The sequence below is a fragment of the Taudactylus pleione genome, unplaced genomic scaffold, assembly GCF_031769625.1.
Source record: "Taudactylus pleione unplaced genomic scaffold, aTauple2 ptg000044l, whole genome shotgun sequence".
Taxonomy (NCBI): Eukaryota; Metazoa; Chordata; class Amphibia; order Anura; family Myobatrachidae; genus Taudactylus; species Taudactylus pleione.
In genome coordinates, this window is record NW_028284446.1 from 2,533,112 (window position 1) to 2,551,328 (window position 18,217).

At 44.1% G+C, this 18,217-nt stretch overlaps 1 protein-coding gene across 1 annotated transcript in view; it reads right to left on the reverse strand.

Annotated features, from left to right (window-relative positions):
* The window catches only part of RNF126 (ring finger protein 126), a 45,308-nt gene extending 35,318 nt beyond the window's left edge, over positions 1 to 9,990 (reverse strand). Inside the window, exons 1-2 of the mRNA XM_088460296.1 lie at positions 9,829 to 9,990; positions 5,045 to 5,100 (exon numbers count right to left, since the gene is read on the reverse strand). Coding sequence (XP_088316422.1) covers positions 5,045 to 5,100; positions 9,829 to 9,903 — 131 coding nt within the window. The 5' untranslated portion in view covers positions 9,904 to 9,990. The remainder of the gene's footprint in view (positions 1 to 5,044; positions 5,101 to 9,828) is intronic.
* Between the last annotated feature and the right edge of the window lie 8,227 nt (positions 9,991 to 18,217).

The window sequence follows — 18,217 nt, forward strand, 5'->3', positions numbered from 1 at the left end:
TCTAAACAGTCATATTTCAAGACCCTCATCTCCTCTCAGTCCTCAAATCCCCAACGTCTCTTCACCACCTTCAACTCCCTCCTCCGCCCACCCCCTCCTCGCCTCCCCTCCTCGCTCTCTGCCCTTGATTTTGCTACCTACTTTACATCTAAAATTAACTCCATACGTCAGGACATCATATCCCACCAGTCCCCCTGCTATCCACTTCAGCCTCTCTTCCCAGATCACCCCTCTCCTTCAATTTTACCGACTTTCTTCTCCCCTGTATCTGGAGAGGAAGTCATGTCCCTCATCCAGTCACCCCCCCCCCCTTCCACCTCCCCCCTTGACCCTATCCCTTCACATCTCCTCCGCTACCTCTCTCCTTCTGCCTGCTCCCATCTTGCCCACCTCTTTAATCTCTCCCTATCATCAGGCACTGTCCCGTCTGCATTCAAACATGCCCTTGTCTCCCCCATACAAAAAAAAAACAACCCTTGATTCTAACACTCTCTCTAACTACCGTCCCATCTCTCTCCTCCCTTTTGCTTCCAAGCTCCTTGAGCGTGTTGTTTTCAAGCGCCTTACCACCTTTCTTTCCTCTCATTCCCTCCTTGACCCTTTTCAGTCTGGCTTCCGCTCTCTCCACTCCACTGAAACTGCCCTCACAAAAGTCAGCAATGACCTCCCTGCTGCTAAATCCAAGGGCCACTACTCTCTGCTCATTCTCCTTGACCTTTCTGCTGCTTTTGACACTGGGGACCACCATCTCCTTCTGCAAATCCTTCACTCCCTTGGTCTGCGTGACACTGCCCTCTCCTGGCTAGCCTCCTACCTCTCTGACCGATCCTTCTCTGTCTCCTCTCATGACTCCTCTTCTCCCCCACAGCCTCTTGCAGTGGGTGTTCCCCAAGGTTCTGTTCTTGGACCTCTCCTTTTCTCACTCTATACATCCTCACTAGGTGAACTAATCAGCTCTTTTGACCTCCAATATCATCTCTATGTTGATGATACTCAGATCTACCTTTCCTCCCCTGACCTCTCTCCTCACTCGTGTCTCCAACTGTCTCTGCCATTTCTTCCTGGATGTCCCAGCGATTTCTTAAACTTAATATGTCTAAGACTGAGCTTATCATCTTCCCTCCCCCCTACATAACCACACTTCCCACCATTATCAATTGATGGCACAACTATCTCCTCTAGCCCCAAAGTGCGCTGTCTTGGAATTATCCTGGACTCCTCCCTCTCCTTCAAACCACATATCCAGAATCTCTCACAGTCCTGTCGCTTTCATCTTAAAAATATTTTCAAGATTAGACCCTTTCTCACCCAGGATGCCACTAAAACCCTCATACACTCATTGGTCATCTCCAGATTGGACTACTGTAACCTTCTCCTATCTGGCCTCCCCAAATCCCTTCTCTCCCCTCTCCAGTCTGTCCTCAATGCTGCTGCTTGGCTCATCTTCCTCTCAAAACGCTCTGCATCTGCCTCCCCTCTCCTACAAGCCCTCCACTGGCTCCCCTTCCCCTTTAGAACAAAATTTAAGGTTCTCACACTCACTTACAAAGCCCTCAGCCATTCCTCTCCTATTTAAATCTCTGACCTCATCTCCCTTCACTCTCCTGTCCGCCCTCTTCGTTCAACAAATGCACGCCGCCTCGCATGCCAATTGAATACTTCCTCCCACTCCCGCCTACAAGATTTTGCCCGCGCTGCTCCCCACCTTTGGAACTCTCTCCCACTTCCCATCAGACTCTCCTCCTCTCTACAATCCTTCAAACGTGCTCTCAAGACCCACTATTTCATCAAAGCCTTCCAGCTCTCATCTTAACTTGCTGCTACATACTCCTCTCTCCCTGCCTATCCCATCTGTTTCACCCCTGTCTGTCTGTCCCTCCCCTTTAGAATGTAAGCTCCTATGAGCAGGGCCCTCTACCCTATTGTGCATCTCCTTACTATAACTTCCATCTACTTCTTACTCTCTACCAGGGCACCTAACACTTGATTGCTTTGCATTGTTGCTTATCTGGGTGTTATGGTCGTGAATGTAGCAATGTATATTATCCATGTCCTGTAATTTATTGTACTGTACTGTAAGTCACTGTAAATCAATCTGTTTATGTACTTTGTAAGGCGCTGCGGAACACTTGTGGCGCCATATAAACGATAATAATAATAACAATAATAATACTTCACCAGTGTATGGGAAGCATTGTAAGCCCTTCTTGGAATCAGCCTCTGCCGTCCAAGAACGCCACCACAGCTGCAGCCGAGACACTGGTAGTCAGAAGACTGATATCCAGAACAGCCTTTCCAATATGTGTGGCTGCATCTCTGATGTTACAAACGAAAAAGCCTTTGAGGCCTAGAAGCATTTGATGGAAGCTATAGAGACTTCCGGCAAACCTCCACCTTCAAGGAAGAAATGGAAGGCATAGGTAACGTAGCACTTGTAATTAACCATATTACATATCCATTGCAGGGGATGAGTTCTATTTTGTACAGGAAATGGATAACACGCAGCCAAACGTCCCTGAAGTTGATACCTCTTACCGGGCGTTCGCCAGGCTGTAGCCCTGCGATCAACTAAATGATCCGATAAAGGGAATTCCGCAGAAGTAGCCCTTTTTGTACAAACAGAGCCTGCTTGAACAGAGGATCTGGCTCGACATCCTCTATGACCCAGCGGCTCTGACAGTTCACACCAAAGCAGGAATAGTAACCCCCAAACAGAGTCTCCATCACCAGTGGAGGGTACTCAGGGTTAGAGACATCGGCAATCTATCCGGCATCAGACGACATCTCAAAAATGTGTGTGGACTATGCTGACACCAGAGGATGCCTAGACGGCTTAACTGCTTTCTCCTCCTGCAACAAGTCTGTAGCGCAGTAGAGGTAGCTGCCATCTACCCCTGGCGGGGGCACAGGAGGAATCTGCATAGCACTAATCTGTTGTGGCAATCCCTGTAAGGGAAAAAAAAACAGACTGCTGTGGTAACCACATAGAGGGGAAAACAGCTGGCACCGCTAAGGGGCCCATAATAGTAGCCAAGCCCTGAGATAAAAGGAAGCCCTTATAAAGGGATTCCTACACAGGGACCGGGACATTAGAAGGGCCTGGTGGATTATACCACCTAATCCATCCTGTACCATCACCTCCTCACATAAACCTGCAGCACCTGGCCTGCAAAATAGAGAGTGGGTGCAGCAGAGCGCACATTATTGTCCCTCCCAGACGTAGCTGTAGAGCAATATCACACACGATACGACCAGCCTGACGCTTGGGCAAACTGCTCCGATATGGCAGAGTGCAACGTACAACTATATGTGACAACACCCGGAGAGAGAGAGAGAGCACTTTAGAAAGAAGAGATGGCTTTGTACGCAAAACCCCCTGATCCAAATGAAAAATTACCAAAGGTGGTCTACAAGATAGGGCGGCAAATTCAGAAAATCTTCTGGCCGAAGTGATAGCCAACAAAAATGCCACCTTTAAAGTACGGATGTGCAGGCTCGGTTCTACTCGGTTCCGTGCGTTTTTTTTTACAGAATCTTATTGGGTATCAGCTGTCACGAGTTTTGGATAGCCAATAAGATTCGGTAAAAAAAAACGAACTGAACCGAGTAGAACCGAGCCTGCACATCCCTACTTTAAAGTAAGGTAACAGAGTTCTACTGACTCAAGAGGTACAAAAGGGCCCTTCTGAAGAGCCTCCAATACCAAGTTCAAACACCAGGGTGGAACAGGGGGCACATATGGGGGTTGAACATGAAGAACCCCTTGTAAAAAGGTTCCAACCACCTCTGAGGTCTTGCCCTTTCAGAGAAGACAATCGAAGACCTTTAGACAATTCATACTGAAGACAGGATAAAAGACACGGTAAGTGAAAACCAATGGCTGAAAGACCTCTTCCTTCACACCAGGAAATATAACGCTGCCAGACCCGATGGTAAATTCTGGAAGTAATAGGTGTACGAGCTTGTATCATAGTCCGAACTACTGGAGGGAACCCTCGGGTTCTTAAGATAGAGGGGGAGGAGCCAGTCACACGTTTAGATTTATTTAAGTGTCAGGCTCTACTCAACCCACGTCTACACCCAGTGTTGTAAGCCCCAGTGTCCTCTAGTGGATGAAGGAAATGTTTTTTTATTTTTTATCCAAAAAATAAAAATAAGCATCTATTTTAAAATTATTACAGCACTGTTAAAAGCATACACACCTAATAGTGATATACAATACAAACGGTATAAATAATAAATGTATTATCTCTATTACGGTCAGGGAGTAAGCGCTGGGAGACACCACTATAGCTCACATATCACTTCAACAGATCTCTTTTCTCCCTAGCAGCTGCAAGACTAGTGATGAGCGCAGCCCTTCCTATAAACTTTCCTAGCCCACAAAAAGAAACATTGATAAGCTCTGTTGTTCAGTCTTATACCCTTTTTCCACTGCCCCAAAAACCCGGGTAATTGCCATGTCAACCCAGGACGCAGCTCAGTGGAAATAGCTCTAAGGAAAAGATTCCGGGTCATTTCTTCCAGGGTCTAGAGCAAGGTTTACGCAGGTAAAACCCAGGTTAGGCTCAGTGTAAACATGTAACCTGGGTCATCCGACCCGGGACCATTTATAGCATGGTGATTGGGTGAAATCAGAAAGTGTCTGTGACAGCTGTCACCGTGGAGGGAGAATTAAAAGGCTCCTCATATGGTCCAGAGTCTGCGCCACAGTAGGAACGGGGTGTTCCAATCACATGTCAGACCCGGAATTTTGGGGGAAAAGCGGTATTCGGCAACACCAAATCAATCAACTCAGATATTGCAGTTATATAAATACAGTACTCTGTTATAAATTCACTTAATGCCAGGGGCATCCTCCTAAATTTAAAACAAATATTCACATCTATGTTGCCCACTTTGCATCACAGCAAAAAAGTTGACCTACGTTCCATGTTGGAGGCACAGAGCTGTATACTTCATTGACAAAATGACCTACATTAGATGTCAAATAAGAGGTTTAATTGTTCTTTAGCATTGTTTGAACTGAAAGCCAAACAGATACCTTATTTCTGGGAGCTCCTCAATGAACCCGGACTCACACCTGGGGCATGTGTACTCCTGCCAAAGAAATATAAGGTCAGTTTAAGTATACAACCCCTAAATAAAAACCATGTTCTGCTTAACAATAGAAAATTCAGCAATTGTCAGAATTGGATCAATGTTGCATAATCAATACCACGTGTGGGGCCAGGTGGAACACTATGATTTATGGCACAGTGCTAATATTCAACATTTAACTAATTTTGCACTAATGGTTATACTGTTTTTAATAATGTAGGGTTAAAACTCATAATTGGCAGCTTTGAAAAAATTGCCGTTTAGTAATTAAACCCCAAACAGCATAGGCAAACACAGGGGGGATTTACAGTTGTCTGGAAACCCCCCTCCCTAACCCACACCATGATAACCATAATAGATATAGCATATTATTCAAGATACCCTCAGTGTCACAAATGAAATAATTAGCACCAACTGTTGATCTTTTAAAATATGTCAGCCAGCAATTAATATACTTGTGCACCAACTAGGAGATCTAGAAAACATGCACTGTTAGGGGTGCACTGATCTAGACCATCTATAGGGTGAATTATTAATATGGTTTAATAGTACACTATCCAGTGCATAAGACCATCTGTTCATCTAATGTATGTCCAGGGCAGTGCTAGGTTCTTTTTCTGCCCCCCCCCCCGCCCCAGATTCCCAAACTTGCTCCAATGATCTGGAATGGAGCCCACATCTGAAATAAAAATTTTCAGCTCAGACGGGATGGCCCTACGTCCCATATAATGACATACTGTGATTGCTGGTCCTGTATATGGTACAGTATATCAGAATCATTTCATACCTTTGTATGACGTATAATATAGCTGGTTAAGTGCCGATTATGCCGTCTTCATGGACTGGCCACACTTGCTTTAAAATTAAACATTTGGAAACCCCTCTGTAGAAATCCTGGGTTTGCCACTGAGCAGGGAAGGACTGCAGACTAAATAATCACTCCATACATTTATTTGACAAACATGAGGGCTTATGTAATAGTTTGCAGTCACTGTGGGAACTCCTGCGAGTCTTCCTGTATTATTAAAGCTGCAATAATTTTAAATGCAAAATCAAGCAAGTTTTTCACCGATCTGCAAATGATAGGTTCACTAAAGTATACACTGTTACCAAACAATATGCAGATACCAAATCTGTGGGGGGGTTTTATACCACAGAACATATGGGATACCAAATCTGTGGGGGGGGTTTTATACCACAGAACATTCCACTTCAAACTAGTTTTGTCACGATACTCTTGCTGCTATAGACTACTTGGTGGTAGATTTACTTCCCCGAGGTTTGTCAAAGCCACCTGTAATCGTCGGCTTGACTGATGGATTTAAAGCAACAGCCTGGTTCAGCATTTATTTATTTTGCCATTTTAAAACTGTCAAAGTCACCAATGATTGGCAGCTTTGAATAAAAATGCTGAACAGTAAATATACCCCCTTGTTCCAGGATTTATCAACTTGGCTACAAAAGAAGGCGTTTTATATAGTTTTGTGGGGGGTTTTTTATTTTGTCAATTTGACCCCTTCCGTTTTTCATTCCTATTCTAGAATGCAAACAGTCAGGATCTTTCTATGGTCTTTATGCATGAATAATAAAAAGTACTCATATGTTCACATAAAACAAAAGGATGTTTATTTTACAGGTTAAAACGTCTAGAAAATGAATTGCATAGTTAAATTATGCTCCCCAAAACAATACTGATAGAGAATGATTAAAGGCAACAAGTGTTGTCAATGATTACTCAGTGAAAAAATAATTTCATTATTGAATTAACAACTGTTGTGTATGTAAGCTCAATTCCACCACTGTGATGAAAAAACAAAGATCCAGTATCTCAAAATATCGAGAAACTTTCTCAAAATATTGACTTGGTATCTCAATATTGACTTAGTATCTCAATATTGACTTAGTATCTCAATATTGACTTAGTATCTCAAAATAATGAGAAACATTATTGAAGTTTTCATAAGCCTATGTGGCGTTTCCATGAGGCAAAGAAACAGAAGCAAGTGTTCAAAACAAAGCTTAGCAGACCAACATGGATACAATCATTGAAGACTATTTTAGGCGTGGATACACAAATCGTGAAATTTTGGTGATTTTGGAGCAGTCACATAATATTACACTGGAGAGAAAGCTACAAAAAAACATCTTTGGTGGAGATGAAATAAGACTATCATCACATATCCATCATACAGTGTATACACCCCAAAATGAGAGCGTAGAAAGAAGCGAAACAACCACGCAACCTTGCGTGCAAAAGACAGTTGATTTTATGCTTACTTTGCTTATTTTTTGGGTTCATCACATTCAAATAAATAAGGTAGATACCAGCACTACCCAGCCCCCGCCCAGTTTGTCATTTGTACAAGTACACAATACCTGCATCACTCACATAAGATTACCTTGGTGTCCAGAGCACAATAGTCTATCTAAGTTGTTTGCTCTGCATCAGTGCCCCAAAACAGTGCTGCCTCCCTTTTTTTCCCGATTGCAAAGGCAGGAATGCTAGCTAGTGCACATGACTTTAGCTGTCAGGCCTAACTCAAATAATTGAGAAATGTTCTCAATATTTTGAGATACACAGCGGCGGAAATGGGCTTCCATAGTTGTGAGATGAACCTCCACTCTCATTCCAATGAGGCGGATGTAAGCTTGGGTGCAAATTCTGCATGGGAGAAAAATTAGGTCTACACTTGTATACACTAGAATATGTCTGGGATACTCATGAATTTCGGTGAGTCTTCACAGGCAATCTGGGCACCCCCACGACATTCTGCACACTTCATTAGTAAAGTGGGTGGTGGCATGATGACACATTTCACAACAATTAGCGTCTAATGGACCCGTCCACACTGCATGAAGCTGAATATTGCAGCATTGCACTGTAGAGTGCAAGGCAATGATAAAGCATTTCAAAATCACCACAACTTCCGCACTTGCTACTTTGAACTCCTCAATGGGATCTCTTTAAAAGCCCCCATACATCAGCAATTGATTGTGTATAAAAATCTGCAATGTATGGGCTTCACAGAACGCAACCAAAAAGTGATTGGAATTGTTAAATTAGATTGTCCAACATGTTGGATTTCACAGATCGATTGGGGCTGTAAATTGCTAGTGTACAGGCATGATCAGCAGATTTGCAGACAGTTACCAGTAAAATGATAGGCGTTTCAAGATTGGCAGATCTATGTTTGCTGCAATCGATCTGCAAATCACTGAAAAAGATCTGTAATGTATGGGCTCAGATTGCTAGATTGGGAAATCCTAACATCAGGCAATAAAGCTTCAAACTGTTCAATCGTGGTTTTCAGATTGCTGATGTATGGGGGCCTTAAGGCAGCGGTTCCCAACCACAATCCTCAAGGCACACTAACAGTCCAGGTTTTAAGGATATCCATGATTGAGCACAGTTGACTTAAAGTATTTTGATTCAAATGTCTGTACTCAAGCATGGATATCACTAAAACCAGGACTGTTAGTGTGCCTTGAGGACAGAGGTTGGGAATCACTGCTGTGATAACAGCTTATTAAAAAAAAAAAAAAAAAAAACCAGGCAAGTTTGTATGCGGCACACATATACTGCCCAGTATTATTGTTTTTCACTTTCTCCCTGTAGCACAAGATATATTTTTTCCTAAGTACATATATTGCAGCAAGTACTTGGCTTGTACCCCACTTTAAATCAGTCCCGATGCAATTATAACTGATTAATTAGGGTCCTTTATAGTAGTTATAGAATTGTTTCATGAACGACTGAAAAAATATTTTCTAATGTAACTTCAACTCTCACATTCCCAGACACAGTATTTGCTTTTCTTGACATGTGTTTTACTTAAATTGTTCCTAAGGGTTTTTTTTCCTGGGGGGGGGGGGGGGGGGTTACTTGCTGCTCAACATCAGCTTCTAGTTCATTCACTAATATTTCAGATTATATACACATTTATTCTTCGCCATGCATCATGTAAGGGTCCTTTCTTCTCTATTTGTTTATGGTGGTGGGAAAGAAAGGTGACAAGAGGAACTGAAGAGTAAGGGTTTTCAAAGAACAAACAGATATATGGATTGAGGTGTTCACCTAAATGAGGTCCTCTCTCGTTATGACAAGCCAATATACCGACCTCACCGTCCCCTCACTAAGCCTGCTGTCACTGGGTCATACAGTGGAAAACAGCTTGGCCGCTGCCATCTGCTTTACTGAGACAGGGCCATGCTGCTTTCTAGAAGCATTGTCAGCCATCTGTAGGAAATTAGAGAGCAGAGATTCCTCGCACAAGAGGAGTAGAATACATGACACCAGAGCAGGTGACCGAGTCCGTATTTCTTCCCCCCCCCATCTCCGGATCTGACTCCTTCCCGGAGGACATGAATGAGGCCTAGTACTGTATATATATGGAGTCTCACACGCTGTAACATTATATATATGTATTAAATAATGCGGCTCCCGGAAGCCGAGAAGTACGGGCGAATCACGACCAGGCCAGACAGGAGCCTAGAGGCGGCCTCACGCAGCCATACAGGACCCCCCCGGCACTATAGACATGACTTATGAATAGGCCCCCGCCTCCATGTCTCCCTGCGCGGTGCAGTCACCAGCCGGGCTGCCCGTCTCACAGCTGACAGCCTGGCAGGAACTGTGACCAGGGCTCTATGACTCCCCTCACCCAAAGCCTGCAGGTTCCTGGTCTCCAACCCCCGGGACCTTCTCTTTCCCTGTCCAAGGCCTCTCACCGGGAGACGGGGTCTGATCTCGACCGAACAGTTATGACAGAAGAACCGCCCGGCCTCTGGCAAAGCCTCCGCCATTTTCCGCTGCCCTGGAGATGACGCACGGCAACGTCAGCACGCCGCGACCACTGGACGGCGAGAGAGAAGGGATTCAACACAGATAAGTGAAAGCGCGGGAAATAAAGGGTCACTCAGGGTGGAGCGGAGACAGCAAGAGGTCAGCCCGAGGGTGATTGATATGTCTGCCAGTGACAAGTTGTTAGGGGTGGCTTGTAATCATAAATTAGGGCTGCCCATCGCTGGTCTTACGCGCGATGAGCAGTTGAATCTACATAATCGATGGTAAACCTAACGATCATCGGGGGTTGTGAACCATCGATGCCCGGTGGCCATACCTAAATCATATCAACAGATTATACAACAAGGCCATATTTAATATGGGGCGAAAAGTCACTTCTATATCCCCGTATTCAATTTCATTGACTTTTCGCCGGTGCGAAAAGCCAATGTAAAAAAACGGGGATCAATTTTCGCTTCCCTATAGCAGGCGAAAATAAGTGCAGAATTGGGGTTTAGGGGTGCAGGCTTAAAAAATAGCCTGCACCCCTGGGAATGGTCCCTAAAAATGTTCTGTGTTAAAAAAAAGTTTTAAAAAAAAAAAAAAAATCGGGACACCCCAAAAAATTAATTACAATTTTGGGGTTTAAAAAAAAAAAAAATAAGGAACACACTTCTAAATTAGCGGAATGGAGTCCAGAGGGATTCCCTTATATGCGGCAGGTGTTTTCTTCATTGCAAGAGTAGCGGCAGGTGCATTTTTGCATAATTTTTTAAAATCATTTAAGGGACTTAAAAATATGCTTGCACCCATTTTCATGTACCCCAAATTTGATAGACATAGTTTTGTTTTTTTTTTTTTTAAAAACCTACATGCTATTCTGCATCACCTTCAAAGCCGCATTTATGCACCTGCCGCCGCTATTTAAAACCTGACTTTCTTCTGCAGGCAAAAACGGGGGTACCCATAGTGATCCCCCATGTCTGGACATCTTTAGGGGGGGGGGGGTCCTAGGTTAATTTCCCAAAAATTCCCGTTTTTTTTTCGCCGATCCAAGTTTCGTCGGTACCGGATTTCGCCTACTTTGAAATTGAATATGGGGAATAGCGGGCACACAATACTTTTCCACCGGGAAAACAGATGAAGGAGGCGAAAAGTCCAGCAGGCGAGAAGTCTGGACTTTTCGCCTCAAATTTAATATGGGCCGTATTCAATTAGGAGCGAAAAGTCCGTTATTGGCGATAATTTATCGCCGATGACATAATTTTCGCCATTTTCATTATCCCCATATTCCATTTCAAAGACTTTTCGTTGGTGCGAAAAGTCTTTGTAAAAAAACGGGGATAAGTTTTCACCACTGATCAGGTGGGGAAAAAAAGTGCAGAATTGGTGTTTTGGGGTGCAGGCCTTAAAAAAAGTACCCTGCATCCCTTGGACTGTCCCTTAAAAGGTATCTGTGCCAAAAACTTAGAAACACCCCAAAAAAAGTGGTTTAGTTTTGGGGTGAAAAAAATAACATTGGGGGACTAACTTAAAAACTAGCAAAATAACCTCGGGGGGGGGGGGGTCGGGGTCCCCATGTATGCGGCAGGTGGATTTTTGAAGAATTTTAACAAATCACTTTAGGGACTTAAAGATATGCTTGCACCCATTTTTATGTACCCCAAATTTGATGGGACTAGTTTTTTTTTTCAGAAAAATAAAGCTAAATGCTATTCTTCACCACTTCTTTAATGACGCATTAATGCTACTGCTGCGGCTGTTTAAAAACCCCAATTACCTTTAGCAGGCCAATTCGGGAGTACCCATAGTGATCCTCCATGTCAGACCATCTTTTGGTGGGTTACAGGCTGATTTCCCCAAAAGTGACAGGACTTTTCGATACTTTTCTGCCTGGTCCCGTTTTCGCCGATTGCTAATTGAATATGGGGATAAGCGGGCACACGCCCCATACTTTATCCCCTGGAAAAACGGCGATGATGGTGAAAAGTCCGACATCTGACTTTTTGCCTCTAATTGAATACGGGCATAAAGCTATATTCTTATTCGGTCATCGTTTTATTCACTTCTTATTCGTGTTACAGCTTCTTATTCAGAACATGTTATATTAAAAAATTAAATCAAGTCGGATCACTAAGTTAACATTGTATAAACGAAAAAGTGTGTCCCTTACAAAAAATTCAGTTGTATTTTGACTGGTACAACAAGATTTTAGGCATGAAATAGGGCTGTAAAGTGGGCACAGGTTCTATTTTTTATTAATTTGAATAACCAGTTTTTCAAAGGTTAAATTGGATTGGGCCACAAATTTGACACTTGTAACAAACAGAGGGTGGTCACTTACACATACCTCTCAATTGTCCCGCTTTTGGTGTGACAGTCCCACTATTCAGGGACTGTCCTGCTGTCCCACCTGTGGGCCACTGTGTCCCGCAGTAGGGGAAGATCACTCTCACCGCTGCACTGCAGAGCAGGGCAGCAGGTGAATAAATGCTGTGCACATGCGAACAGCATGTCTTTACTGTGCGCGGATAGCTTGGGTGCAACACAGCATCTCCGGGAGTGCTGGGCTCGCTCCCACAGTGATGAAAATGGCGACATACAGCTAGGCCATGCCCCCTTTACTGCTAGACCACACCCCTTTTTCAGACACGCAGGGACTTGATTCCAAGAGGAGAATATTTGTGAGGTATGACCTACATATGACCTAATTGTACGGCGTGGGCATAGGTACTAATTTTATCGATTTGAAATATTAGCTGTAGTTTTGCAAGTGTTAAATAGCTCACTTAAATCAGGGCTGCCGATATTCTGGCTGCCCCTTCCAGGAGGGGCAACCAGATCGGCATAGCAGGGGGGCGTGACCAGCACAAGGGGGCGGAGCGGAACAGATTACCGGTATTTGTGGGCAGGGCCACACATTTGCATAATTTTGGCCCCGCCCCGCTACACAATGCTGAGATTAACGGCATTGTGAACCAGGGGGCAGGGCCAAAATGACGCATCACCGCCCCCCCCCCCCACACACGGCCTGCCTTTTCGGTGGGCCGAATCGGGAGGGTAGGCAAGTATGACTTAAGTGCCCACTTTGCCACTCTATTTCATGCCCAAAACCTTGTTATACTAGGCTAATTGAAAGTGGGTTCTATGCAAGTAACCACCCTCTGTTGGTTCCAAGCATTACATTTGTGGCCCAAGGCTATTATATAACCCTTGAAAAGATACATCTAATTATTCAAATCAATAAGTACATGTGACTACTTTGCTACCCTATTTCTTGCCTAAAACTTATAGGGCCAGGCAAAATACAATTGGGTCATATGTAAATATGTGTCCCCATACATCTGGAATCAATATTCCTAGTGGTGCAAGATGCCTGAAATAAGTGGGCGCCAGGTCCCATGCCAGTCTGTTAGCATCGGGCAGCTTTCTTTGATACATTATGTTTTAGCCGCAATGCGATGAGACTTGGATGCACCTGGAGACTGTGCTGATTTATTTGATATGCAACACTAGTATATCTGTATGTGACTGAGTCTGTGTACGAAGCACAAGGGAAATTGGCTTTGAAAATAGCTGCGGCCCCTGCATTGTAGCACTTCATATACAGATTCAGTCGCACACAAATATATACAAGTGTCACATATCAAATGAATAAGCGCAATCTCCTTGTGCATCCTAGTCACATCGCATTGCGATTAAGATGCATTTTCGCAAAAAAGTCACCTGGCGCTAGCAGAGTCGAACGGGACCTGTCACTTAGAGGGGCTTTTTGGTGAGACTACAGCTTGAAAAGGAGATGTAATAATCATGGGAGACTTTAATCTACCAGATGTGAACTAGGTGGGGTCTTTTGCAAGTTCCCCTAGAAGTGGGAACCTTCTCAATGCCTTGCAGGGAGCATCCACCAAAGCAACTGGTGAGGGATACCACATCTCCAGAAGGATATAAAAAAGGGCAACTAAAATGGTGCATGGCCTACATCACTTATCATACCAGGAAAGACTAAAAGATCTTAATGTATAGTTTGGAGCAGAGAAGGGAAAGACGGGACATAATAGAAACATTCAAATATATAAAGGGTTTAACAAGGTACAGGAGGGAAGCATTCTTCAAAAGAAGAGAAGTACTAAAACACGAGGACATGCACTGAGACTGGAGGGAGGTATATTCAAAGGAAATTTGAGGAAAAATGACTTCACAGAAGGAGTAGTAGATAAGTGGAATAGCCTCCCTTCAGAGGTGGTAGAGGCTAAGGGGTCTATTTACTAAGCTTTGTTAGGAGATAAAGTGAACGGAGATAAGGTACTAGCCAATCAGCTCCTAACTGACATTTTTCAAAAACAGCCTGTGACATGGCAGTCAGGATCTGATTAGCTGGTACCTTACCTCCGGTCACTTCATCTCCTAACAAAGCTTAGTAAATAGACCCCTTAGATAGTAGAGCAATTTAAACATGCTTGGAATAAGCATAAGAATATCCTTACAAAGAACTGAGGATCACATATGTTTGAGGTTATCAAAAGGTAAAAAAGGGCAGTCTAGATGGGCCAAGTGGTTCTTATCTCAGACCCTCCAACATGACCCCTTCCTCCTGGTACAAAATGTTCTGCTCCTGGATTTCTCTCTTAATTGATGATTACAGCCACCTGTGGTGAAACACCTGCCTCATCGATTAACTAGTTCAACACAGGTGGCTGCAATCATTTATTAGGTGGGAAGTCCAGGAGCAGAGCATTTTGTACCGAGTGGAAGGGGTCATGTTGGAGGGTAGGTTATCTCATACTTGCCTACCCTATAGATTCGGCCGGGAGCCTCCCGAAAATCAGGTGCCACTCCCGGGGCGGGAGTGGCACCTGATTTTCGGGAGGCTCCCGGCCGAATCTATAGGGTAGGCAAGTATGAGAAGGTCAGGCAAGCCTCCCCCCCAATTACCTGTGAAATCCCCACAGAGGGGACCGGTGACGCGAGTCACACTGAATCGCGTCATTTTGTCCCTGCCCCCTGCTTCACAATGCCTGTAATATCTGCATTGTGTAGCAAAGGCGGGGCCAAAATTATGCAATCATGTGGCCCCGCCCACAAATGGTCATCATCTGTCCGGTCACACCCCCCTTCCCTGCCGATCTGGCTGCTCCCTCCCGGAAGGGACAGTCAGAAAGTCGGCAATCATGGGTTATCTGCCGTCAAATAGTATGTTTCTATATAAATATCTGAGGATTCATCTATAAGTGATCACCCTCTGTTGGTTGCCAGCAGAGCCGTAACTAGACTTTTTGGTGCCCTGTGCCAGAGAGATCATTGGAGCCCCCCTATTTTTTAAATAGGGACATAAGATAGAGTAACTGAAAAAGGGCCATGGCCTCATAGGGAAGGGCCAAGGAAGAGAAAGCGGAGGCCAGGAGATGCTGGATATAAAATAAGAGGAAGCTACAAGCGAGAATGATAATAAATAGGAAAATTGACAGGACCAAACAGCGCCCCCTGTCCTGCGGTGCCCTGTGCCATGGCACTGGTCGCACTACCCTAGTTACAGCCCTGGTTGCAAGTGTCAAATTTGTGGCTCAAGGCTATTTAAGCAACATTACAGCTACTGTACTCATTCAAAATAATCTAAAAACTGGTGTCTGTGCCTGCTTTGGCAGCCTATTTCATGTCCAAAACTTGAGCCAAGCAAATTCAAGTGGGCCCTATGTATGTGACTACCTTCTGTTGGCTGCAAGTGTCATTGCAGGCATAAGCAGAGCCTTACCAGTAGCAGTGACCCTACAGTGGTTCCAACCCTGTCAATGTGGAATCTGAATTTGCAATCGGTACGTATGTTCCCTGTTCTCCCTGCCTTCCTTCTGGATTGTCTTCTTCCCATGCCTTTTGATGTGGATGGTCTCCATTAGCCAGCATTTTCACCACATCATGTTGGAAGGAACAGCTGAAGCATGTGCTGGAGCCTTGAGAGGGTGAATATTTTTAATGTCCTGGACAAATATCTGGTGCCAAATGTAATAGGGTGTCGAAGCTGGATAATTGGCTGAGACAAGATCAGTTTAAATTGGATCACAGCGACGCCATCTTGCGACTGGCCGCAAGACGCCATCTTGGAAATGAGATCGCAAGACGCCATTTTGCGAATGGCCGCCTAAGCGCCATTTTAGATAAACTCACACTTTAGTACATGTGGCGATATTACTATTAGCATCATGCGATTGCATCTTACACCATTTCTCATACACACATTAATATGCACAATAGCGCTGTTAACTAGTCGCATATTAGTGAATGCATAAGATTCTGTATGAAAATGCCAAATATTAGCTTCATGCACACGCATCTGCCCCAAGTTAACTAGCGTCTGTACATCAAACCCCACATACTCACACATTACATATTCACATACAAGGTTCCATAAGCTTTAAGGTATAAGATTCAAGTATGCACATTTATTATAATTGCTAGGAAATAATGATTATTTCGTAACTAAGGTTTTATATGTGATAAGTAAGCCATGTTTGGTATTGTACTGATGCGTACTCTCTCAACAGTATTCCGGTAATATCGATGGAGAGATCGCAACATGCATTCTCAAATTTTGGACCGCAGAGACTTCAAGCAACAAAATGTACATTATATGAACAACTGTTAGGATTTGCATGAGGTGGGAAACCAGAGACCACCAGTTGTTAGAGGCTGGACTGTGTCTATTTGAACCAACCTGTTAAATGCCTTGTAACATATACCATCTCCTTTAGGACCAATGGTATTAGCAACAAACTTCTCTATTGTGTTGTTTATTCCTGGGGGGTATAAATATGTGTGCTCTGACCCTGGATTCCTAGTCTTCGTGCTGAATGCTGATTGACGAGGGGTTTCTTGCTGATGCCTACATCTGGACCAGAGAGCGCTGCATATGTATAACTGTACTAGGGTCTGTATAATTTGCGCTAAGATTATATGAGGATCATAGCGTGTAACTGCTGTACTTTTTACTTGAATAATACTTTGTGCTTTGGAACCACAGGTTCTAGGTCTGGAGTCTTTATTTACTGTATGACTGCGTACGCAAAATAGCGTCATCCTTAGAGGTTTATAGGAAGGATATTAGAAGGTATAGACAGGGGTATTCATAAGGTTCAAAGGCAGTATCGTTAAGGGTGAAAGTTTAGCAGTAAACTCACATTGGTCGAGTTGTTTCTTCAAAATGGGAAAACATCTGGATGAGAGTTTAAATCATGAGAGTTTTTTTAGTCTAAAAACATGCGAGATTACCTGTTCTCGGACTCTATTACATTGGCCCCAATCCTCTGTCAAACTCGGGGTTCACACCCACCATATTGCAGTCAGACACGTTACACATGGAGCTCCTGCATTAAAAATCTGTGAATTCTAACTTTAAAACCTTTGCAACTAGGCAGATGTATGTAGTGTGCACAGACATATCCAATCCCCTGCAGAGAGATATCAGGTCACAAAGAGGAGAAAGGTACAAGAAAGAGGGCCTTTTTCATTTCACAAGACAGTTGTCAGATTCTTCTTGCTGGAGGATACCCTCACATTTATCATAAGCACTTGTCTCTGCTCAGGTGCATCAGAACTACAGCTCCTGCTGACAGCAACTCACCTCTATCTCAGAGGGTCTGATTCAGAAGTGCACGCAGGGGGGGACGACACAAAGGAGACACCCATACCAGGGTCAGAGAGGCCCACAGGATCAGGGACAAAAACAATGGGGCAGCAACATCTGTTAAAACTTTTTAAATTGTTGTGCTGTTGCAGCAGTCGTCCAGCCGATGCCCTGCCCACTGACACTCGCCCCCCCCCTTCCAATGTCAAACACTGACACGCAGGGGCTGGGGCTCCTCCTGGGCCCGCATACCCCTGCAGCCAGCACCGCCACCGTGACTAATCAGTTCTCAACCCTCCTGCTTCTTTCCTGTTCCTCTTCCTCCTCTGTTGTTCAACTCCCCTCTCGCGACAACCCCTCCCCCATTGCGACAACCCTGACACCCCCCCATACACACACTGTGAGTCCTCCTCAGTGGTCCAGCTGAAAGTGTAGGGAGAAAGCCAAGCGTTATGACTGTCCATTCGCACAGCCTTAGCATATAGGATAATGACTATGTTATTGTCATTTTTAACATATATATATATATATATGTGTGTGTATATATATGTGTGCATGTGGGAATATATAGCAGCATGGAGGCATATAGGGGAAGAAAGTGTACATGCATAGACAGTATGATAGTTTTAAAAATAAGGGAGCTGAACGTGTATTCTAATTGAGATAAATGTATGGTGTGAGAAGGATGTTGGAAGCCAGTGAGATTGTTGTGGTGA